The sequence below is a fragment of the Pseudophryne corroboree genome, chromosome 2 (genome assembly GCF_028390025.1).
Source record: "Pseudophryne corroboree isolate aPseCor3 chromosome 2, aPseCor3.hap2, whole genome shotgun sequence".
NCBI classification, from domain to species: Eukaryota; Metazoa; Chordata; class Amphibia; order Anura; family Myobatrachidae; genus Pseudophryne; species Pseudophryne corroboree.
In genome coordinates, this window is record NC_086445.1 from 821,287,819 (window position 1) to 821,314,405 (window position 26,587).

General features: G+C 41.0%; 1 protein-coding gene across 1 annotated transcript in view; it reads right to left on the minus strand.

The window, feature by feature from the left end:
• The window catches only part of IL1RAPL1 (interleukin 1 receptor accessory protein like 1), a 1,997,981-nt gene that overhangs the window by 74,546 nt on the left and 1,896,848 nt on the right, over positions 1-26,587 (minus strand). Inside the window, exons 7-8 of the mRNA XM_063955696.1 lie at positions 23,366-23,498; positions 10,902-11,047 (exon numbers count right to left, since the gene is read on the minus strand). Coding sequence (XP_063811766.1) covers positions 10,902-11,047; positions 23,366-23,498 — 279 coding nt within the window. The remainder of the gene's footprint in view (positions 1-10,901; positions 11,048-23,365; positions 23,499-26,587) is intronic.

Genomic DNA, 26,587 nt, shown 5'->3' on the forward strand with positions numbered 1-26,587 from the left:
CCAATTTCTTCTGGAAGAAAATGGAGACAGCTGAAATCTAGATTTAAATGGAACCCAGACGTAAGTCCTTATCCACACCAGCCTGCAGGAAATGTAAGAAACATCCCAAGTGGAACTCCGCAGGTGGATACGTGTGTTCCTCGCACCAAGAGACATATTTTCTCCAGATACGATGATAGTGTTTTTACGTCACAGGTTTCCTGGCCTGAACCATCGTAGCAGTAACCTTTTTGGAAAGGTCCTTGTGAACTAGGATGTTCCGCTCAACCTCCATGCCGTGAAATGAAGTTGCTGTAAATCCGGGTAGACGAATGGTCCTTGTTGAAGGAGATCTCTTCTGAGAGGCAGAGGCCAAGGGTCTTTGATGGACATGTTTAGAAGATCCGTGTACCACGCCCTCCGAGGCCAATCCAGGGCAATCAGAATTGCCTGGACTCCCTGATGTCTGATGTGCTTGAGCACCCTTGGGAGCAACAGAATCTGAGGAAACAGGTAGACCAGCTGGTAAGGTCAAGGTGACGTCAGTGTATCTACAGCCCTCGCCTGAGGGTCCCTGGTTCATGAGCAATACCAACAAAGCTTCTTATTGAGACGAGAAGCCATCATGTCTATCTGTGGGCAGCCCCACCAGTGGACGATCTGTTGGAACACCTGCTGGTGGAGACCCCACTCCCCTGGGTGGAGATTGTGATGACTCAGGAAATCCGCCTCTCAGTTGTTCACACCCGGACTGAAGATTGCCAACATTACTCTTTCTGCCCAGAGGAGTGTTTTTGACATCTCTCACATGTAGGCTCTGCTTTTTGTTCCTCCTTGTCGATTGATGTAAGCCACTGCTGTGGCATTGTCCGACTGTACTTGGATGGTGTGATCCTTGAGCAGAGGAGAGGCCTGAAGCAGAGCATTGTAGATCACCCAAAGTTCCAGAATAAGGGCTTTGTGGGCTGACCACCTTCCCTGGAACTCTTGGGTGACAGCTCCCCATCCTCTCAGACTCGCATCCGTTGTGAGTAGGATCCAATCCTGAATCCCAAAACTCCAGCCTTCCAGGAGATTGGAGGATTGCAGCCACCACAGGAGGGAAATCCTGGCTTGAGGCGACAGCCGTATCATCTGGTGCATCTGAAGATGTGAGCCGGACCATTTGCTCAGTAGATCCAGCTGAAAAATCCTGGCATGGAACCTTCCAAATTGGATCTCCTCATATAAGGCAACCATCTTTCCCAACAATCTTATGTAAAGATGGATGGACACTTGAGTAGGTTGGAGCACCATGCAGACCATCTCCTGAAGTGTTCTCACCTTGTCCTTTTGTAGGAACACCTTCTGGGCCACAGTATCCAGCAACATCCCCAGGAACAGGAGCCGCTGAGTCAGCTCCAGGTGGGACTACTGTAAATTGAGGATCCACCCATGGCGTGACAGAAGTTGGATAGTACGGTCGAAATGAAGCAACAAAAGCTCCCTGGATCTTGCTTTGATCAGAAGATCATCCAGGTAAGGGGCAATATTGACTCCCTTGACCCGGAGCTGGAACATCATCTCTGCCATCACCTTTATGAACACCCTCAGAGCTGTGGATAGGCCAAAGAGCAGTGCCTAGAATTAATAGTGATTGTCCAGCAGGGCAAACCTCAGGTACACCTGATGAGGTGGCCAAATCGGAATATGGAGGTAGGTGTCCTTGATATCCAAGGAGACCATGAATTCCTGTACTTACAGGCCCACAATCACTGCAGGCAAGGATTCCATTTTGAACTTGAACGCCTTCAGGTAAGGATTCAAGGAGTTTAGATTCAAAATGGGCCTTACCGAACCGTCCGGTTTCAGCACCACAAACAGGTTGGAGTAATAACACTTGCCTCATTGTGGTATTGGTTCTGGAACAATGATGTGGGACTGGACCAACTTTAGGATGGCCTGTGGCAACTTAACCTGCATATCTTCCAAAGCTGATAAGCTTAATTTGAAAAATCGTGGGGGAGGAGCACTGTCGAACTCCAGCTTGTAGCCTTCAGAAACTAGATCCCTGATCTCGGTATCCTGGCCAGAAGCTTCCCAGATGTGGCTGAAGTGATGCAGACAAGCTCCCACCTCGAGATCCCCTTGGGGTGGGTGGGTACCGTCATGCTGAGGCCTTAGTGGAAGCAGAACTGGTGGTCTGTTCCTGGGAGCTGGTGCTTGTAGGCTTTCTTTACTTAACTCTTGTGTCTCTAGTTACACTGGAGGCACCTCTGGCCTTAGATATAGATTTCTGAGACCGAAAGGACTGTACAGATGGCCCCGGGTAGTAGCATCTCGCCAGCGAGGCCCCAGAGGGGAGAAACGTGATTTCTCAGCCGTAACTTTGGAAATCCATGTATCCAATTCAACCCCAAAGAGCCAATCCCCTGAAAAGGGGAGGTATTCCACACTGCATTTGGATTCTGCATCCGCTATCCACTGACGCAACCACAAGGCCCTGCACACTGACACTGCCATGGCAGAGGTCCTAGCATTAATGTTCCCCATCTCCTTGAGGGAATCACAGAGGATACGTGTAGTGTCCTGAATGTGCTTTAGGAGGGTCACCATAGTGACCAGGGGCATAGCCTGAATTTGAGTGGCCCATGAATGAATGGCATGGGTCATCCAGCAACCCACAATGACTGGTATTTGTGATATACCTACTGCCATGTAAATAGATTTGAGTGTAGCTTCTATTTTCCTATCCCCAGGATCCTTTATGGTAAAGGAGTCCGGGGCAGGCAGCACCGCCTTTTTGGCAGTCAAGAGACTGATATAGCAAACCCTGGGGGTTACTCCCCAAATTTCCTACCTTCAGGAGCAAATGGGAAAGTGTACAAAAACTTTTCTGACACTTGGAATTTTTTGTCTGGATTTTTCCAGGCCAACTTGAATAGGTCATCTAACTCTGCAGAATCAGGGAAAGTGATATAAGGCTTGTTTTTTGTAAAGAAAAATGACTGCTGTGACGCAGTGTCCTCTAGAGGGAGCTTTAACATGTTCGGTATAGCCAGAATTAGGGGTTCAATACCCTGAGCAGAATCGGTATCCCCACTAATGGGGTCCAAGTCCTCCCCATCCTCCTGTATATCCTGATCTGTGTCATATAGTAGAGCAGGCAAACCACGCTTTTATGGTCCTGCATGAGTGGAGGGGGGCTGAGTAGCTAAATCTGCAACGGCCTGTTGTAGTAACTTAGTTTTCTGAACATTAGCAGTGAGCTGGGATGACATATCAGACATCATAGTTTTAAGAGACACTAGCCAGTGGGGCTCTGGACCCTCTCCCGCAGCCCCTTCACCGATTTGTGAAGATTGGCTGCATTGTTCACATGAAACAGAATCAGATGATAATGGAGAGAATCTGATGTGGCATACACTGCACAGCTTGTGTTTACCCATGATTCACAGTAAGAACCATGACATACACATACACACAGACAGTAATATATTGCAAGCCTGCCCTACTGTATGTGAGAGGAGACACACAGAGAGAAGGAAACCAGCACACCCCTATCTGTACAGCCAAGTGAGGCTGTCAGCTAACTTTATCATAATAAACACTAATACATTTTGTCCTGTAGAGGACCCAGATAGTGTACAATAGCAGCTCTCCCACTTTGCTACACCCTGTACCAGATATCCAGCGTGTCTGAGGAGTCAGGCAGCGCTGTGTGTGCTGTCCATGGCTGCAGTAAGCAGCAGAAGGCACCAAAATGCCTCTGGTCCCGCTCTGAGTTAGCTCCGCCCCCTCCAATGCACCAGAGCTATAGTTATTATTTATACTGGCAATGTCTCCTTTCAGCTTAAAAACATCACAAGTCTAAGCGATTGTGAGCCAGTCTATATGGGGGAACTTATCAGGACCCCCCAGGAGGGTCCCATATGCCGCACCCACATTCATCTGCACAGTGAGCTGGGGAACCCCCTTAGTGGGGCCCCCAGTTTGTAATCAAAACAGATGTCACCTTCAGGCAGTGTTAGGGGTGTGCAATGTGCTGCGGGTGTGACAGCCAAGGTGCAGTGCCCCGCTGAACAACAACCCCTCAGGATGGTGGACCTGCAGCGGGGAAGCAGCTCTGCACCTCGTAAGGCCGGTGACCGTCCCTCCCTAACTCCCATGGTGCAGGTACTGTATGCTGTTGCCCAAACAGCATACCAAAAATAACAAACATTCAAAAGAAATTGAAGAAAACTCTCTTTAGCTCAGAGATGTGCATCCTCTCCCAAGGGCACTTTTTCTAAACTGCCTGTGGGAGGGGGCATAGAGGGATGGAGCCAGCACACCCAGTGGAAGAAATTTAAAGTGCACCGGCTCCTTTGGACTCCGTCTATACCCCATTGTAAAAGATTCTCCAATATCCCTTATGGATGCTAGAGAAATATATATATATATATATATTGTTGTGAGGATTGCCTTTCTAGAGCATCTGACTTACTATCTGGGAAAAGCCTTCCCACAGTATTCTACACTGTTTTAAATTTTGTTGTATGCCGTTGAAGCTATACTGAGTTCCCATCAGACGCACAGTTATCTATCATCTTCATATTTGTCCAATCTGCTATTGCAAAATATCTATGGTGAATATCTTTTATACAGGATTTTGATTGTAAGCCCCTGATGAAGTCATATGGATGAAACGCTTTGGTTTTGTCAACATTTCTGATTACATCAGAGAAGGATCTATGTCAAAATTCGTTATTGCTTCAATTGTATTGTACCAATATAAGTGGTTTTAAAATTGAAGGATACTTTATGTGGTTTTGTCAAAGACGATTTGAAACAATGTTTATATATATTTATTATCTATTTTATGACTAAAAATCCTTTTTTATCTTAGTGAGGTTAATAAACTTCTGATTGGTTAGGTGGTAAGAGACAAGATCATATTTAATGATTTAGCTCCCTTGGGATCCCATTTTACCTTTATATATATATATATATATACACACACACACACACACACACACACACACACACACACACACACACACACACACACACACACATATATATAGATTATATATATATATATATATATATATAGATTATATATAATAGATAAAAAAACAGCTTTTTAAAGTTAAAGCATAGCAGTATTCCCTGTATACATGACATAAAGATATTTATTGAATACATACAGTACTACAGGATAGATCACTATAAGCATATTGTATTACTGAGCAAAGCTTTATATTGTATAATTGATATACTTGTCCAGAAAATATATTTCATATAATGCTATCATGAAAGGCATATACTGTATTCATGTATGCAATTCTCCTGTTAATAAAACAATATACAAATAATGAGGCACACAATGGAGGTCAAAGGTCAAGCAATGTGGCTAGCCTCTGTAGACTTGTTACAGTGACTCTGGGGATATAGGAGAAGGTTGAAACGTTGAAGATCAAAAGTAATGCTGACAGTTGAGCAAGGAAGAAAGAAATCTTAATTCAAGGGAAGATAATATTAAAGAATAATATATGTCTATGTAGCTTTCTCTTTATGGTGGTTTTCTCCTTTTCATAATGGTGTGTAAATAAACACAACAAGCAGACAATAGACAAAAGCATTCTGTAGCTTTCTGGTAGTTCTATGGTCTGTGAAATGAAAGATGATTCTTAAATCCCTGGCTGTATCATTCAAACAGAAGCATTAGAAGCCAAAGACTATTAATAAAACAATTACATCTGCACCACAACACCTGCTGCATTATAGAAAAAACCCTCACATACCACTAGTGGCTCTATGTGGACCTGCCCTAGAAATATGTGAAAAATAATCAGACTTGCATCTTACATTGACAGGATGACACATAGGAATAAATCTTCCTCTAGCCTTCTATCTTTTTAATCTGGCAACCATTTAACTTCAAGCCGAAATGAATAATTACAGAACACAGTAATGGTCTGAGAAGGCAGAATAGAAAAGGATGATACATCTTGAAATATAGAAGTCTTTTATGTCCTTCCAAACATTGGAAACCCAAGAAAAACAAATCAATATGACATAAAGATGATAATGTTCTTTAAACATTAATAAAATGATACAGACAAAGACTTGCGATCGGAAATGACTGTTTCCAGCTTTATCCATCTGTTGTGCTTTCTTGTTTTACATACACAGTATTACAGTACTACTTTAACTATATGTTTTGATGTGGCCATCAGATATTTTCCTTAGTGGAAATTTTGTTTATGTATTTGTCATCTATTTACCACTGAACTGATATAACAACTTTCCACATCAAGTTGCTGGGTATTGTGGTGCCACACCGGCCTGATCTAAATCAAATGTACATCATGGCATCTGTATACATAATAAGTTATTTGATTTATTTTGACTCGTACTGTAATTACTCAGTATGTCAGTTACATACTGTCAAATCAAATGAATATCATACAATCAGATTGCATCAAATTTAGATTAGGAGACTATGAGACTTTTCAATTGAATGCAATCAAACTGCATTATCATAAAGGCCCATACACACTAGATGCGAAAATAAAAGTTATCACTCAGAAGTTCCATTCCGAGCAAGATCTTTTAAAATCTCGTCTAATGTGTACACTCAATGTCATTGATGATGCATGCTTCTGTGCATAGTTAATGACCCCCTCCCTCATCTGAACATGTACAGATGAGGGAGGTCCTTGTTAATGACAGCCATGCTGCATCGTTCCCCCCTCAGCCCCTCCGCCATCGCTCCCTTCCCCGCTGGCATCGGCAAGTGTGTATGCACTTGCTGATGCCAGCACCCTGCCGGGTTCCCGCCACTGCCAATATCGGTGTCAGCGGGGACTCATCTGGTGTATATGGGCCTTAACTTTCTTCACTGCAGAGCACAACTTTCATAACAGCAGAGCATATGCAGGGCTGGATCTAGACCTTGCGGTGCCGCGGGCGAAAAAAATAGGGGTGTGGCTTTACAGAGGAGGGGTGTGGTCAGTTATGCCCCCTCTAGCTGTGCCCCCAGTAGTATTGCCCCCAGTACTGTGCCCCCTGTAGAGTTGTGCCCCTAGTAGTATTGCCCCCTGTAGAGTTGTGCCCCCTAGTTGCGCCCTTTAAAAAAAAAAAAATACTTACAATTCCCACTCCTACTTCCCAACCGCTGCTGCCCTCTGTCTTTGGCCGCCTGAGCCACTCCTCGGATCTATGGGAGAGACGTCATGACGTCTCTCCCATAGCAACGCATAGACACTAGAGGTCAATTATGACCTTTAGCGTCTATGTGCCGTTTCCACAATGCAGTGTGTGATGACTTCATCACACACCGCACAGCACTGGGCATCTACACAGCACTGGGCGGCACCAGTAGCGGATCTTGCCACGGCGGCGACGCACTCCGGAAGGCGGCACCCAGTGCAAAAGTTCTGCTTGCCCGTAGCAAGATCCGCTACTGAGCATATGTTCAAGGTAAACACAATGATACTTGCATACAGTATGTTGGATAAACTTTTATTTTCACAAGCAATGTCATTATTTTCAGGCTGAGTCATATAATACAAATAAATGTACTGTGTGGAGAAACTGAAAGTTAATTCATGAATTTAAAGTTACCTTGTATTTGGTTTGGATTGCACTGGAACATGTGTGGCTCTGGGTGCAGTTCTAGAGCAGGCATATTATTATTACCCAAGAAGTGTATTTGTATGACTTTCACAAGATATATAAAACAGAATTTATAGTTTTCCGGTGGATTCTTATTTTCTTATCTTTCATTGACTGTTAAATTGTTGGCCAATTATAATAGTTTATGCTTACTGAGATGCATGCAGTTATTAATAATTGCAGAAAGAAGGTTTCCCCCCTCAAAATAAATGGAATGCTGGGATATTTGTTCACCATGCTTAATTTGGATGTGAATGTAATATCCATTATTTATGTCCATTCATTTTGTCCATTCATTTATATTTGTCAGTAGTTTTAGGTTGAATTAAAGTCAATACAATGACAAACAAATAAACATGAATAGAATAATTGGGGAATGTTGTCAATCCCAGTGGTTTTATGTAATTGCTCTGTAGAGAGTGAATGTTGCATTATGTTTATTGCAGGCATATTCATGTGTCTATAAATTAAGCTCTTCTGTTGCCATAATAGTTCTGATTGATGTTCTATCATTTTTCATGTGTGGATCATGAAAAGGCATCAAATCACATAGAGCCTTCGCAAAATGCAATGCCGTTTGTCTCAATAATGGATAATATCAATTATGGATACAAAGGATTTTTGTAGCAGATAAACAGGCCCAACATCATGGCATACAGTGGCGGAAAGTAATATTTTAAGATAAAAAACATCCGTACTATTGCACAAGACTATGGGCCTAATTCAGAGTTGATCGCAGCAGCAAATTTGTTAGCAGTTGGGCAAAACCATGTGCACTGCCGGGGGGAAGGAAAGGGGGGGGGGGGGAATATAACATGTGCAGAGAGAGTTAGATTTGGGTGGGGTGTGTTCAAACTGAAATCTAAATTGAAGTGTAAAAATAGATCAGCCTGCACAGAAACAAAATAACCCACCCAAATCTAACTCTCTCTGCAAATGTTATATCTGCCCCCCCATCAGTGCACATGGTTTTACCCAACTGCTAACAAATTTGCCACTGCAATCAACTCTGAATTACCCCCTATATTTTCTTCATTGTTGAATACATTTTCCCAGAATATGATTTTACAGATTTGTCCATGTACACTTCAGTCGCACCAAGTGTCTTTCTTGATAAAAATGTATTTCTTACTTACTGTACATAAATAAAGCAACTGGGAGTGACAAGATTGTGCTGCTAGATTACACTGATCAGTGTAATGTGTGACATTTGTATATCTGACTTGCGATACTACACGTGTGAGTTACTGTGCTTTATTTCCTCCTTAGCCATCCCAGTGAATTGGTACGCCCTTTAGTATCTCCGATGCAGGGAGACCCATAGGGACCCCAAAAGCCCACTGTGTCACCACTGCTACCCTTATTAAACATCCCACTGTCATCACTTCCTAACTGACTGTACAGTGACTGCGGACTGTAGTATGACAATTCCCTCCATACCCTTTACACTCATGATTGCAACTGGGGTCATCCTTGTACCCGCTACATGCATGTTGTTAGCTGTATGCAGGGGTGTCTCTAGAGAGATGGAGACTCGTGTGCAGACTCCGTGTGTGGGCCCCCTCCTCTCTCATAGCCGTCGTGCAGCTGCTAGCGCTCTGAGTGCTGTAGACTCTGGCACAGTGCCAGAGTCACAGCGCATGCGCAGGACTCCGAAAAATGCCCGTTGCGCCATTTTATCAGAGTCCTGCACATGCGCTGTAGACTCTGGCACTGTTCCAGAGTCTCTAGTGGTCAGTACGCTAAAAGTGTCACGATGGCTACATGAGAGGAGGGGGCCCACACACGGTCAGCGATGGACTCCGGATAGGTAAGTATAGGAGAAATGGGTGCATTGTGTGTGCATTGTGTGTGGTGTGGGCCCCCCTGGACTCAGACACACACTGCACCCATTACAGAAAAGCCAATGGCTGTATGTTATCCTGTACTAGTTAATAAACCATCACCTGAATTAGTTGTTCCATTATGACAGCATACAAGTTTTACCTTCAGAGATAATTAATGCTGTTTTAGGTAAAATATGAAAGTATACATTCATGTACTATAAACCCTATTATACACTTTGTCTTCTCATGTTATTCAAGCACAATTTAAGGTTTTAATATTTATTGATGTATGCTCTACTGACTGCAATACATCATTTGCTGACACATATATTTATATTGCATGTTTCTGGAACAACAGGAGTTAGACTTCCTCATTATCACAAAAGGGAAGTTCTTTTCCATTTTTTCTGATATTCACATACTTGCTTTATGCTACAATCTGCACTTAGGTATCAGAAATGAGGGGAAACATTATGGGCATTCTTGGGCACAGTGACGTGCGGTGAGGTGAGGCAGGTGAGAAAGAACCTTTCCTGTCATACTAACATATAAACCAGAGTTTGACTATGCAAAGTATATAAAACATACAAAGAATCTATTAGAAATATCTTCTTTGCATTGTTCTAATAATTTTTATACTCAAAACTCTGGAGTAAAAAGTCTATAGCAGGTGAGGCAGTGCCTCCCCTGCTTATCTTTTCCTCACATCTCTGATCAAAACTCACTAAATTTCCAGCAGTATATACTGCTGCATCTAATGCCCACATGTACCCTTTGGGTCATATATTGTGTAGAAATCTGGCTCTGGTTCAAGCCAGTGCCTCCTGAGCCATTTACCTCACTGCATGTCCCTGCTTGGACAATGACTGGGAGATTGTTAGTAGTGCACACAAATGTGGACCATTCAGTGGGCGTATTATGGGAGTGTGCCAGACATGTCAATGCAATTCAACAGCATGTGCATAGGCTGGTGCAGGTTTCAATGGTGCGTATAATGGTGGCATATAAAGATGTACCAATTGATATTGCAACATACATGGATGCTAAAAGTGGGCATATCTGTCCTTACACATTATGTGTTCTTATGTGTGCTTTGATTGACATTCTGGGACCAGCTCAAATTGCTTATGCTTTAGCTATGAAAGCCATATAACAAGTCATGCCTTCTTTACATTTTCTGTACATGTATAATGTTCAGGTAAAAAATGTTCAGTTTATCAACCACTTACTGTAGTAAGATAAACAGGAATTGTTCAATAAGTTCTACTTCTCTAAACACATAAGCAGTGCATGGAATGAAATAATCTAAAATGGAGAACAGAAGTGCTTATTCTCGGTTTTTAAGAAACTATTACCCTTTCTTCAGATATTATACTTTCTTTACATTTTAGTTTCATTGCTAATATCAAAAAGAAAATAAATATATACCTTCCAAACTAAGTTCTTGCTACTTACCTCTTTTATGGAGGAGCACGCTTGCGTGCCTACGCCCATTCCCATTCTCAACATAGCAGGAGTAATTTCCTAAGTCGACATCTTCAACTGAATCAAATATTAATGAGATTGATACTTCCTGCTCTCCAAGATGTTGCCTAAGAACGCTAGAAAACAAAAACATTTATTTGCTATATTTTAGAACTTCACAATTTCTAAATGAAAGACAGTCTTTACAATGGCTGTATGTACCTTTATATACTGTAAATCATCTATACCAATGGGAGGCATTGCTTTTAGAAGTTTAGTGGTGGGCAGTTGCAACAAATAAAACAAAACTACATGATGATCTTATAGGTTACAGTTTATGATCCATGTTTTACCTTAACAGCTTTTTGTTTCTTGGGTGAAATTCAGAGGGTACAATTTATAACTAGAAGTTATATTTCGTCTAAATCTTTCAACAAGTATAAAAAGCAAACAAATGCCTGAAAGGCATGTGGCTTGGATAATATACAGCTAAATAATATCTGTAAATGCTTTTCTTCTAAAATATTTATAGGGTAAGTGTAAGGAAGATATGAAACAGTGGAATGATAACAGATTAACCAATTTTGGCACTGGGTTAGGCACTATATTATGAAGTGTGACCAAACCTCTTTTTGGAGGTGAAACAGCTGTTACTTCTGAGGTCCAAAGGAGACACACTGGCACTTCTCCTAGCACTTCTGTGCATTGCCCTGTCTAAACCTGACTTCACTAAATGCAGGTACCACTCAATTCTTCCTTCAAAGTGGGAAGCAGGAGTGTCCTGGGTGCATTTTTCTCCTGTGATGCATTAGGGGCAATCTAACTCTAATTCAGGACCTCCAGTGACTACTGTAACTTTATAATCAATGGATTGCTACCTCCCCACTTTTTCATCTGCCACCCAATCCAATATAAGATGGCATATGCTAGAAGTGGTTGAGGCAATGTAGTATCCCTCAGCATTCTAATAAATTTTCACTATAACACAAATTTAGGGATACTTTTATTGAAAAACATCACACTGCCAGTCCATAGCAATTCTTCTTCATGGGGTATTGTGGTTAACCACAACACTTAATCTCTACTTTCTTTCCAAGTGGGACGCAGGAGTGTCCTTGGTGCATTTTGTCCCTGCAATACCACATGGCACCAGGGACAATATAACTCCTGTATCGGACCTGCCAGTGAGAACTGTAACTCTATTTTCAAGGTATAACCGTCTCATCTGCCATCCAATCCAGTGAATGATGGCAGAGAGCGGTAAGACGCTCTAGTATTCCTCTGCACTTCACACAATCGACATCAGTATATGATTTGCATACAAATGTTTGTTGCAAGAATATAACTGATGTGGGTTTTTCCCTATGTCTTTTCTATCATGTCACATTATTTTATGAGACTATGGCCCTCATTCCGAGTTGTTCGCTCATTCTTTTCCTTCGCATCGGTGCGATTTTCCGCTAACTGCGCATGCGCAATGTTCGCACTGCGGCTGCGTCAAGTAAATTTGCTAAGAAGTTTGGTATTTTACTCACGGCATTACAAGGTTTTTTCTTCGTTCTGGTGATCGGAGTGTGATTGACAGGAAGTGGGTGTTTCTGGGCGGAAACTGGCCGTTTTATGGGTGTGTGTGAAAAAACGCTGCCATTTCTGGGAAAAACGCGGGAGTGGCTGGAGAAACGGGGGAGTGTCTGGGCGAACGCTGGGTGTGTTTGTGACGTCAAACCAGGAACGACAAGCACTGAACTGATCGCACTGGAAGAGTAAGTCTCGAGCTACTCAGAAACTGCAAAGAAAAATCTTTTCGCAATATTGCGAATACTTCGTTCGCAATTCAGCTAAGCTAAGATTCACTACCAGAGGGCGGCGGCTTAGTGTGTGCACTGCTGCGAAAAGCGGCTAGCGAGCGAACAACTCGGAATGAGGGCCTATGTGTTGATGAATGCTGCACTGTCATAAACCTAGAGAAGTCCTCTCTTTGAAGTAAATCTATGTAATTCTAGCACTACTTACAGACTTTTGAAACAGTGACTAATGGTCCTTTTGCACAAATATATGATCAACAATGACGATCTAATATTATTGGCATTGCAATTAGCATGTCATGATTATCAAACAATTTTTGTATGTGTGAGTGTTAGCACATGACCTACATAATTTCTTCCCCCTCTCTTTTTTGTTGCTATATGGTTGTCAGCATACAATTTACAAACAGATGTTTATCGTAAGAGATATGATTGTTGTTTCTCTAATGCCATTCTTTTCATGTCTCATTGATTTTTGATACATACCCTGAGGAAATATTAGAATTTTGTGCTAATATAACTATTAGGTAATTCCTCTTTTAAAGTTTTGAGATGCTAGTTTGTGCAACTCTAACACTGATTTCAGCCATGTGAAATAATGCATATGGTCCATTTGCACAAATGTTTGAACAACAATGATAATTTAATATAATTATGGCATTGCAATTAGTGTGCTATGATCATTCAACACCCTTGACTGTAAGTTGAGTGTAAGCACATGATCTGCACAATTCTGCATAGAGAGTTTCCCTCCCCAAAATATGAGACGCTATACTGGACAGGACCCATTTTTTATGCAAAGAGCACACAATATATGATACAGGTTGAGTATCCCATATCCAAAATGCTTGGGACCAAAAGTATTTTGGATATCGGATTTTTCTGTATTTTGTAATAATTGCATACCATAATGAGATATCATGGTGATGGGACCCAAGTCTAGACTCAGAATGTATTTATGTTTCATATACACCTTGTACACACAGCCTGAAGGTAATTTTAGCCAATATTTTTAATAACTTTGTGCGTTAAACAAAATTTGTGTACATACACACAATTAATTTATGTTTCATATACACCTTATATACATAGCCTGAAGGTCATATAAAAACAATATTTTTAATAACTTTGTGTATTAAACAAAGTTTGTGTACATTAAGCCATCAGAAAACAAAGGTTTCACTATCTCTAGTCATATTTCGGAATAGTTGGATATGGGATACTCAATCTGTATTTGCATTTTTGTAAACAAGAGTGACATTTGCACCAAGCAGTGCTTTGGATAATATATATTTCCACCTTGGCAATCTAAATTAATTATGGAAGGAACACACAATTAAATGTCTATATTGTGTATCTATATATTCCCCTGTCCATTTGATGTACATAAGTATAGTTTATACTCAAGATTGCAACCAAGGTTCACAGTAATAGATGTTTTAAGAATAACAAGTCAGTACTCTCATACACTTGATTATATAATATTTTGTGAAATTATTTATTAAATGTGCTTTTTTTTAGTACCCCCAAAAAGAGTCTCTTTTGTTTAATTTTGCTCCGCAGCAATAGAAACAATGGCCCTCATTCCGTGTTGTTCGTACGTTATTTTCCTTCGCATCATTGCGATTTTCCGCTAACTGCGCATGCGCAATGTTCGCACTGTGGCTGCATCAAGTAAATTTGCTAAGAAGTTTGGTATTTTACTCACGGCATTACAAGGTTTTTTCATCGTTCTGGTGATCGGAGTGTGATTGACAGGAAGTGGGTGTTTCTGGGCGGAAACTGGCCGTTTTATGGGTGTGTGTGAAAAAACGCTGCCGTTTCTGGGAAAAACGCGGGAGTTGCTGGAGAAACGGGGGAGTGCCTGGGCGAACGCTGGGTGTGTTTGTGACGTCAAACCAGGAACGAAACTGACTGAACTGATCGCAGTGGCAGAGTAAGTCTCGAGCTACTCAGAAACTGCTAAGAAATTTCTATTCACAATTTTGCAAATCTTTCGTTCGCAATTCTGCTAAGCTAAGATTCCCTCCCAGAGGGCATCGGCTTAGCATGTGCACTACTGCGAAAAGTGGCTAGAGAGCGAACAACTCGGAATGAGGGCCAATATTCAGAGATGGGATGTAGTCAATATACCGGCTGTCGGTATCCCAGCATTTAGTATCCCAACACCGGAATACTGACAGCCGGTAAAATGCCGGCGGTCAGATTACCCTGTATTCCCACTTTGGTGGTGGGTTTATTTTGATCTGCATGATGATCTAAGTAGTTTGACCCAAATATGTAATTTTATTATATCCATTTGGGTGGTTATAGCAATAATAACTTATTTATGTTCTATTTTATTGTATGTAGTCATATTAGACTAGGGCTCAATGTCCTCAGTTCATGGTATATTGGGGGTAATTCAAAGTTGATCACACCAGCAAATTTGTTAGCAGTTGGGCAAAACCATGGGGCTAATTCAGACCTGATCAGTGCTGTGTGTGTTTGCACAGCAGTGATCAGGCCTGAACTGCGCATGCGCTGGTGCCGCAGTGCATCGGTGCATGCCAGACAGCCAACGAATGTCTTTATCTAGCGATCGCACTGTCTGATTGACAGGCAGAGGCGATCGGTGGGCAGGGGGGGCCGGAGGATGGTGTTAAGCCGCCACTTAAGGGGTGCAGTCCGGCCAACGCAGGCATGGCTGTACCGTGGTGAGGGCAGGCCGCGGCTGCTGTGTGATGTCACATGCAGCCGCTGTGACCCGAGCAGTGATGAGTAGCTCCCGGCCAGCGTGCAGGAGCTGTGCTGGCTGGGAGCTGCTCCTGAAGTACAAAAGCATTGCCGCTGTGCACCGGTGCATGCCAGACAGCCGACATCCGTCTTTAGCTAGTGATCACCTCTGCCTGATTGACAGGCAGAGGCGGTCGCTGGGTGGGAGGGGGCGGGACAGTGGCATTAAGCCGCCATTTAAGGGACATGGTCCAGCCAAAGCAGGCATGGCCTGACCATGTCGGGGGTGGGCCGCGGCAGCTGCGTGACATCACATGCAGCCACTGCGACCCAGAGCTGCGCTGGCTGGGAGCTACTCCTGAAGTACAAAAGCATCTCTGCTGTGCGATGATTTTGTAATTCTGTGATGGGGCAGGGACTGACATGTGGGGTGGGCTAGCCCTGTGCTAGGTGTCCCCCCCCCCCGCATGTCAGTGTGCTTGATCGTAGTTGTGCTAAATTTAGAACAGCCATGATCAACTCTGAATCACCCCCGTGTGCACTGCAGGGGGGCAGATATAACATGTGTAGAGAGAGTTAGATATGGGTGGGGTGTGTTCAATCTGAAATCTAAATTGCAGTGTAAAAATAAAGCAGACAGTATTTATCCTGCACAGAAACAATATAACCCACCCAAATATATCTCTCTCTGAACATGTTATATCTGCTCTCCCCCCTACAGTGCACATGGTTTTGCTCAACTGCTACCAAATTTGCTTCTGCGATCCACTCTGCATTATCCCCCTTGTTTGAAGTCATAAATATGTGCTTTGGTTTGTGCAGTTATATGCATGCAAAAAAGCTATTATCATCCAGAATATGACATTACTATAGCCACAATAAAAGCTTCAATCCACATAAAAAGCGATTCTTCTAGCTCTCTGTATTTCAGGCAATGGATTAGCACCCTACGGTATTTCATTGGAGGAGCAACAGTCAACTGACTAATTCCAACATGGTGGCACCCATTAAAAGAAGCTGGCAGGAATTCAGTGAAGAGGGCCAGCACAAAGTGTTACAAAGTTCAAAAGGGGATAGTGGGGACCAGTGGAGACCAGGGGACCTCAAAAGTAGCTGGGTGATGCATTGGTGAGGTAAGTATGAGGACATCAGACCATGGAGCATGACAATAACCCTCCTCTTACAGGTGACCAGAGGACATCTATTATGCTTTTGAGGAAATGACCATACCAGGTGTGAAGCATTTACATCAAATTAGTTTATCCAAGCTGATTCTTCTGGTCCACAGCCTTTTAGATACTGGAAATCTCCATCCCAAAATTGAGAGTCCATAATTCTTTCAACTGCGTATTCAACTCCACATTGAGTTTGGTCTTTGTGAGCCTTAGGGAGAGCTGAGTGGAAATGGTTCAGAATTAAGGGATTCAACTGATATATGTGGAAAGAATTTGGAATCCACAAAAAAGTTGGCAATTTTCATTTGTAGACCACAATGTTGATGACTTATCCGTTGAGAATGGATTGATGAAACTGGGGCAAACTTCATAGAGGGCACTTTAAGTCTTAAATTGCAAGTAGAAACCCACACTCAATCTCCGGACTTCAGACTTTGAACTGTCCATCGTTTGCGATCAGCAAAACTCATAAAGTACTGGAAAAAATGCTTTTAGAGGTGGGGAATGAACTTTCCTGCAGACCTTGGAAAATTGTCAAAGAGTGGTATCAGCAGCATATACAATGGCTGTAGGAAAAGGTAGAAAATCAGAAACATGAGGTTGACGTTCATAGACTGAAGAAAGGACTGGGATCTGACTATGAATTGTATTTGTTATTGTGATAAAATTCCATCCAGAATAATAATTCGGCCCAATTGTCTTGAGAAGAGGAAACATAGAACTGAAGGAATGTTTCCAAATCTTCGTTCTGCTCTGACCATTTGTTTAAAGGTCATATGCTGAAGAGAATGTAAGTTTCAACTGAAGTCTCGAACATAAGGACTGCCAAAAAATGGTAACAAATTGCACCAAACAATCATATATAATTTCTGTCGGAAGACTTTGAAGCCTGAAAATCTCTCAGACAAACAGCTGTGCCAGTTTTGAAGTGGAGGATAGACCAGTCAGAGATATTAATAGGGCCATTTTGGAAAAAACGGTCAACAACAACCCAGATGGCATTGTATTTGTTCAAAAGTGGTAGATCAATTAATGAAGTTCATGGAAAGTTGTGCCCAAGGTTTATAAGCAATGGAGAATGATTGTAATTGCCCTGCAGGAGATTGGCGTGATATTTTCTGCAGAGCACACTAAACATAGGAAGCCACAAATTGCTTGCTTAAGAGTGGGCCACCCATAGGACCTCTGAAGGAATTTGAAGGTCTTTTGGATGCTAGCGTGACCAGTAAAATGTGAGACATGTGCTCAGTGTATGAGTTTCTTGTGGAGAGCAAAAATCACAAAGATTGTTCCTGGAGGTGAAGATGGAGCCAAACTGACCACTGAAAAAAAAGTATCAATGATGGAATGCATTTCAGTAAACAAGAGTCTCCTTTCTGGACAATGGAATGAGAGAGGGAGTTAGCCCCGCAATTTTGGGAACTAGACCGAAAAGTTACTTTGAAATTGAACCTGTAGAAAAATAGACCCCATCTTATTTGGCATTAAGCCAACTTCAGATACATGAGATTTTTATGGTGTATAATAATTGAAATTGGATATTTTGCACCTTCCAGCAAATATTACTACTCCACCAGGGCCAATGTAATTGCAAGTATTTCTTGATTTCCAATGGAATAAATTCTCTTGGCTGCGAGGAATTGGTGAGAGAAAAACCAACAAGGTGTTCATCTTCAAATCGTTGGGACAAAACAGCTCCGACTCCTACAACTGAACTTCTAAAATGAAAGCATAGGAGACATTCTGTATGGCTGAGACAGAGGCTGATTTTGCTTCCTCTGTCCAATGAGATGGGTCTGATCATTTACAAGTAAGAGCAGTAATAGGTACAACATGCGTTGAGATGTTTTTTATGACTTTGCAGTAATAACATATGAATCTGAGAAATTATTGCACTGCCTTAAGAGTAGTTGGAAGAGACCAATTTTGGATTGATTGAAGCTTCTCTGGATCCATCTGCAGACCTGTTCCTGAAATAATGTACATCAAGAAGAGGATTGAGTATACTTCAAAAATACATTTCTTCAATTTGCTGAATAGTTGATTGGAGCAAAAGTGGCAAATAAACTCCTTGATGTGTAGACAATGGGACTTTAGGGTGTCAAAAAATCTTAGCATATCATCCAGATATACAGTACAACCACGCTCTTGTAGAGAGGAGCATAAGAAATCTCGTTGACAAAATGTATGAATATGCAGGAGCAATGCATATGACTAAAGACATGAAAATTACTGTATTCATAGTGCCCATCTTAAATACCATCTTCCTCTCATCTCCAGCACATACAGTATTCTAAACAGGTTGTATTCTCCTCTTAAATCCAATTTAGTAAATATCATCACACATCTGAGCCTGTCAAATAACTCAGAAGCTAGTGGTAAAGGGTAAACAAATTTGATTGTGATTTCATTTACAGTATGTCTCTGTAGTCAATACAGAGACCTCCATCTTTCTTCTTAATGAAGATGAAACCTGTGCCTGAGGGAGAAGAAGATAGGCGAAGAAAACTTTTTCAAGATATTCCTTGATATATAGCACCATAGCTTGAGTCTCTGGAAGTGATGTCAGATAAGTACATTCTCTTGGTCATTTTTTCCCCATAATATTTCAATGGGGCAATCCCACTCACGATGATGTGGAAGTGAATCCATACCATGTTTACTAAAGACGTCTGTACTCCAATATAGTAGGATGCATCGGAGACAAGTACTGTATTTTTGCAGAGGAAACTCACAAGACAATCTAAGGAAGTCCAATCAATTTGAGGATTAGAACCCGAGCATGAGAAGCTTTGGGAATAACCAAGAACGTCAAAAGTTCTGAATGTAGCACACCCACTTTAAACTTCAATGCAAAGATTGATGGGTGGTGATGCTGTCTGGAATTCAGCTACTGTCCAAAGATGTGAGATAAATGGATTGAGTTAACTGTTCTGTAATAAGAAGTACGGTAACTCCTGAACTAAATCTGAGGTTATAAAGTTTCCGAATGCTCCAGAATCTAAATGTGTGGGAATAAATTTGGACGTTTGAGCATGTTCCAAAGTTACTACAATCTGAATTTTGTGGAGAAATTGTAGTTACTGTACTCCTATTCTGGCTTCTGCTCCATAAGTTAGGAGCAAGAGTTTCCTGGACTCTTTCAACAGGTTCCAAGCTGATGATCAGATGCTGCACAATATACTGTAAGCAGAGATTTCCATGTTAGTCTTTGATGTTCCTCCAGAGTCAAATAAGGAGTGATTCACCTGCATTAGTTCTTCTCCAGTTGGTAAATGCTTTCATGGTTTAAGCAGCTGGCATTCTCAGAAGTGGTCATTCCTTCCCTTCTCTAGATTTCACTCTCTGAATCATAAATCCACCTTGGTACACAATGAAATCAGATCATCGAGTAGTTTGCACGTGTAGCTAGTTCTTCCCTGATCCAATCATATAAACCACTCCAGAAGAAAGCAAATAAGTACTAATCATTTCACTTCAGTTCAGAGGCTAAAGCATGAGCTGAACGACACACTAGCCCATGGTGCAAAACCTGTCATAAGAGTAGAATGTTCGCTAAAGCAGAAGTATTTCTACCAGTTTGTTAAAAAGTCCATCGGATGGTTAAAATTAAGTCAGTATGGGGGGGCTTGGACTGCACCTCCTAATTCTAAACATAATGAGAGGTGCTACCTTTCTAAGACTTGTAATTCCAAATAAATAAAGAGAAAATGCAGGTGCTCAGAAAATGCAAGTACAGTACTAAACATTGCTATTCAGAATAATTATAGAAGACTCTGCAATATAACATAAAGTAAAATTGAGGTGTTTGGCATTATTTTGTACAAAAGTATGGGCCCACCAACCATGAACTCATCTGGTGGGTCGCTAACATTTCTAAGGTTCAAGTCCAAAGCATGGGAGCCTCCAGGCTAGCACAAGCCAACCGCAAGGCCTCACACTGAGAGGTTTAGCCATAGTAAAACATCTGATGTGAAAAACATCAATTTTTTGCACTTTTTCTCAATGTTTCACCAATATTTTATTAGAGGCTATCCAATTAGATCACCCATAAAAAAATTCTCCTGAACACACATAGGCTAAGTGAAATCTATGTATTTTCAAGTGGCCGCACCAATTCTTTCGTGGATTTGTTTTTGCCTGCCTGAGACAAGTGAAATAAATTCCCTGATAAGGCACATCTCGCGCTGGATTATTGAGGCTAATTTGATAGCCCCTGGTGAGTCAATTAGCAGTGGTAATTTACCTCGGCTAAGTGGATACCACTCATTGGCCCTCATTCCGAGTTGATGGCTCGCTAGCTGCTTTTAGCAGCAGTGCAAACGCTAAGCTGACATCCTCTGGGAGTGTATCTTAGCTTAGCGGAAGTGCAAACGAAAGGATCGCAGTGCTGCTACAAAAAAAGATTGTGCAGTTTCAGAGTAGCTTGAGCCCTACTTCTAGCTTGCGATCACTTCAGACTATTTAGTTCCTGTTTTGACGTCACAAACACGCCCTGCGTTCGCCCAGCCACGCCTACGTTTTCCCAACCACTCCTGCGTTTTTATCTGACACGCCTGCGTTTTTTCCCACACTCCCCGAAAATGGTCAGTTACCACCCAGAAACACCCACTTCCTGTCAATCACTCTGCGGCCAGTAGTGCGACTGAAAAGCGTCACTAGAGCTTGTGTAGAACTGCATTGGCTTTTGTGAAAGTATGACGCGCGTGCGCACTGCGCCCCATATGCATGCGCAGAAATGCTGTTTTTTGGCCTGATCGCTGCACTGCGAACGAAAGCAGCTAGCAATCAACTCAGAATGAGGGCCATAGTGTTCAAAGTTATTACATTAGTAAGAAGCAGCAGCTATGTGTTTAGAGTGTTACATACTGTAGGTGAGAGGTAATAATTAGGATGTTTAAGTGTTGAATTGGTAAAAAACTATTTAGGTGGTGAAAAATTGCTAGATTAAGTGTAAGAATATAATGCCTCAAAGCAGCTGGGCCACTTTTTATTTTTTACAATAAGATACCCCAAAGCAGCCAAGCACCTTATTTGTTAAAATATGATACAGGTTGAGTATCCCATATCTAAAATGCTTGTGACCAAAAGTATTTTGGATATCAGATTTTTTTGTATTTTGGAATAATTGCATACCATAATGAGATAACATGGCGATGGGACCCAAGTCTAAGCACAATATGCATTTATGTTTCATATACACCTTATACACACAGCTTGAAGATAATTTTAGCCAATATCTTTAATAACTTGGGTGGTCATTCCGAGTTGTTAATAAAGTCTAAGCACAATATGCATTTATGTTTCATATACACCTTATACACACAGCTTGAAGATAATTTTAGCCAATATCTTTAATAACTTTGGTGGTCATTCCGAGTTGTTCGCTCGCTGCCGATTTTCTCAGTGCAGCGACTAAGTAAAAAAATGGCAAAAATGCGCATGTGCATGGTACGCAGCACGCATGCGCTAAGTACTTTCACACAAAACTTTGTTGATTTACACAAGGTCGAGCAACGTTTTTTCCTCGCTTGAGTGATCGTAGTGTGATTGACAGGAAGTGGGTGTTTCTGGGCGGAAACTGGCCATTTTCAGGGAGTGTGCTAAAAAACGCAGGCGTGCCAGGTAAAAACGCAGGAGTGGCTGGCCGAAAGCAGGGCATGTTTGTGACGTCAAACCAGGAACTAAACGCACTGAGGTGATCGCAGTCTAGGAGTAGGTCTGGAGCTACTCAGAAACTGCAGCAAATTATTTAGTAGCGATTCTGCGAATCTTTCGTTCGCTATTTTGCTAAGCTAAGATACACTCCTAGAGGGCGGCGGCCTAGTGTTTGCAATGTTGCTAAAAGCAGCTAGCGAGCGAACAACTCGGAATGAGGGCCTTTATGCATTAATCAAAGTTTGTGTACATGCACACAATTCATTTATGTTTTATATACACCTTATACTCACAGCCTGAAGGTCATTTAATACAATATTTTTAATACATTTGCGTATTAAACAAAGTTTGTGTACATTGACCCATCAGAAAACAAAGGTCTCACTATCTCAATCTCACTCAAAAAATTAGTATTTCGGAATATTCTGTATTTCGGAATATTTGGTTATGGTATACTCAACCTGAACTCCAAAGCTGTCAGGCTACTTCTTTATTACAATATGATGCCCCAAATAACTGGGTTATTTTATACAGAGAACCATATATAGTTGCATTAAATATTTAGGGGGAGATGTACTAAGCAGTGATAAAAGTGGAGAAGTGAGCCAGTGGAGAAGTTGCCCATGGCAACCAATCATCTGTTCTGTATACTTTTGTAGTATGCAAATTATAAAGGTTATGTAAATGATGATTGCTTGCCATGGGCAACTTCTCCACTGGCTCACTTCTCCACTTTAATCACTGCTTAGTACATCTCCCCCTGTAATAGGATGTGCTACAATATTTGCAATACCAATATAAACTTTGATATTACATACACAACAAAGTAATGTTCCCAGTTATAACATTATATTAAAGGTAGCATACACAATAATTGTTTTGTTAGTTTAAAGGAAAATATTATTTATAAAGAATATCCAAATAAATAATACACATTTCACACTTGAAATATAAAGAATATATCTTTTATAATTGAAAATAATAGTTGTATAATCTATTAGACAATCTTATGAACAGTAACTAGAGTTTCAAGTTACATCAATCACCTTTATGTGACATATCTGTGATAAATAATGAATCATTTGCATTTATCTGTCTTTACCTGATATCACTCTCTCTGACCCGCTTTTCATCCAAATCTTCAATAAACTTTTCCCCTTTCATCCAGTAAATTAAAGGACTGACATCACCACTATAGCCAAAAAAAGCTCTGCAGGTTAAATTAGCGAAGCTGCCTGTTGGATACAAACAATGGCATTGTAAGTATATAAAATGGTTCCTTTTCTTAATCCTAAAGATTCTCAGAAAGCAGGCATTGAACACTGTAATAAATTAGATAAATGAACAGTAGCACTTTCAAGTTGTTCTCTTTACCCTTTATTTGAGCTTTCTTCTTCTTCTAGTCGGAGCGTAAATGAAAGATTAAAGACTTCATTCTACCTACAATAAATAATGTTTGCTTACATCCCAATTGCCCTGTTTTCTATTGAATAATACATTTCTGCTGCTTTTAAATCGTGTCAAGAGACTAATATATTTGTTTGTTAATACAAGGTAATACAATGTTGTGACTTAAATCCAATGATTCAAAAATGTAGCAAAAGCTAGCAGGAAGCACAAAGTAATAATCCAGTGATAAGTCATACTGTATATTGATATTACAGTATACCACTTTTAATTCTTAGAGTCCAAATAGTGTTGGCAAGGGAATTCACTAAATTATGGATCTATGTTAACAGTTTAGTATAATTGTTATGAGAAAGAGATCTCCAGTAGTTATTTAAAGTCCTTAGTTACTGCATACAGAGGTTGTTACAGCCTGGAAGCCAGATTAAATAGAAAAGTTAACTGTGGGATCTGTAGAACAATTTTCAACAGGTATCTCCAGTGCTGGATATGTGCTAAGCTTAAGTATTGGAAGTAGGAAGGTTTTCACCTATAAAACCCCCTTAACCATAGAACTCTATGGGGTAAATGTTATAGCTTACAATTTGGAAGCAGCCACAAGATTTCTGCCACGAGATTTACAGTGACAATAATTTAACAGGCAAAACCAACCACTGCAATTCTTACTATAGGGTCAGTTTATGTCCATGGGTTAAATTTACAGAGTAGAGATTTGACCTCAAAATGTAAAATGGCACTGATATTAAAGCAAAACATGGTGTCTTTTGCTTTTATTATCAGGCTGTTTCAAATGTCAGGGGGAAACCAAGCAGTGGTGGCTTGCAAAAGCCTCTGCTTAGTAAACTTACCAAGAATGAAGTGCCCCTGTAGTAATGGTAGTAATGGTGACTATTAGTATCTACCTGTATTTCCAGTATGTTTTGTTCAAAGTGTCCATCCAATCTACACACTGATACAGAGATGTTTAATGACTTATGGGGTATTTATCAAAGCTTGCAGATTGATAAAATTGTGAGAGATAAAGTACTAGCCAATCAGCTTTTATTCTACATTTTACAGGCTGTGTTTGAAAAATTACACTTAGGAGCTGATTGGTTGGAACTTTATCTCTTCCAATTTTATCTCTCTCCAAGGTTTGAAAAATCTCCCATTTCTGGACATCTTTAGTAAATATATGCCGAGATGAACGTCACTCATGTCCACTCGGTGTAAAAAGTTCCCTGATTTATTGGCACACAACTGGAGGTACCACAATAAAAACATTATTGTTTAATATGTCTACTCATCTTTTCCATATGGGCTCAGAAACTGTAGCCTTAGGGGGTTATTCAATTGTTATAACAGGTTCCAGTCAGAGCAATTCAATTGTTACTTCGATTTGGTGCTCATCACTTTTCATGTGACAAATAGGGTTTAGCCATGTACATGGCTAAACCCATCTAATATCCTGCCAAAACCACACAAACCACAGACTATTCATAGATTTCTTCTTGACAGTTATAGCTGGCTGCAAGAAGAAACATGTCTCCCATGGCTAATGGGCACCCGAACGGATCAACAATGGAATTGCTCCATTTTGTGCCCCTCAGTGACAGCTGTAAGAAAAACATTTGAAGGAACAAAGCATCTTTTATTTGCTCCATAACCTCCAATCTGAATTGACTGCAGATAGCTGGATTGTTTAATCCCAATCTGCGCCCTAGCATCCAACTACAGTACAATAGTTCTCAACTATATTATGTCCCTGTCTCAAGGAACATATAGTAAATTAGATTCTGCAGAGTCAGTTTTATATGAACATCATACCAAAAGCCTAAAGCCTGAGCAAATGAATCTACTGATATCAAAATAACATAGTCATTTGAAAGCTAAATGCCCACATCTGTGGATCTCCCTGTAGAAGACAAATTATTATTCCTACACTTAAAACCCCCCAAAATTGGTTGTAAGTGAAAGTATATATTTCAACTATCTCTGATGTTGCAAAAGTCTTAACTATTCCAATTTACAGTAGGTTCGTGTAAATTTTAGCCTGCACAATCTGTAATGAAGCCTGTAACTGATTAGCCAAATCCCGAGCTAGTTTCAATGAATTAGTATCAACAGAAATGTCTTGTAAAGTATTTGTGGTTGGTTTTATTGTTATGAACTCATGCACCAGATACATTTTTAGAGCTAGTATTGGTGACAATTCCATCTATAGTATCACCCCTTGGTATAGAAGGCAGCATGTTCTTGATTGCCCCAGGACCAAAAGTTGAAGTTGTGACATTAAAACAGGTGCATTTTCACAGGAGATAAATACTAGTATAAGCAGTCCAATGTAATGCTGGAGGACCATCAGATGGTGTGCGATGCTGATAATATAATAATAATATGATAGGTGATAATATGCCACCTCCTAGACTATCTTATTCAACAATATGAGTTTATGGAAATATGCAATCCCCAAAAGGTAATCAATAACATCATTCTACATTACAGGGCATAGTTACTGATGTAGCAAAAGCAACAGGAGAAAGTTGTCAGTTTGCAGCAAGCAACAGGAAAAACACAGGGGGTCATTCCAACCTGATCGCATGCTAGGATTTTTTGCTGCACTGCTATCAGGTCAGAACTGCGCATGCATATGCTCCGCAATGCACAGGCGTGTCATACGGGTACAAAGCGGATTGTTGCTGAGCGATGGATTTTACAAAGAATCCATTCGCATAGCCAATCGCAAGGAGATTGACAGGAAGAGTTAATTTGTGGGTGTCAACTGACTTTTCTGGGAGTGGCTGAAAAAACGCAGGCATGTCCAAGTGTTTGCAGGGCGGGTGTCTGACGTCAATTCCGGGCAAGAACAGGCTGAAGTGATCGCAGCAGCTGAGTAGGTTCTGAGCTACTGAGAAACTGCACAAAACTTTTTGGTAGT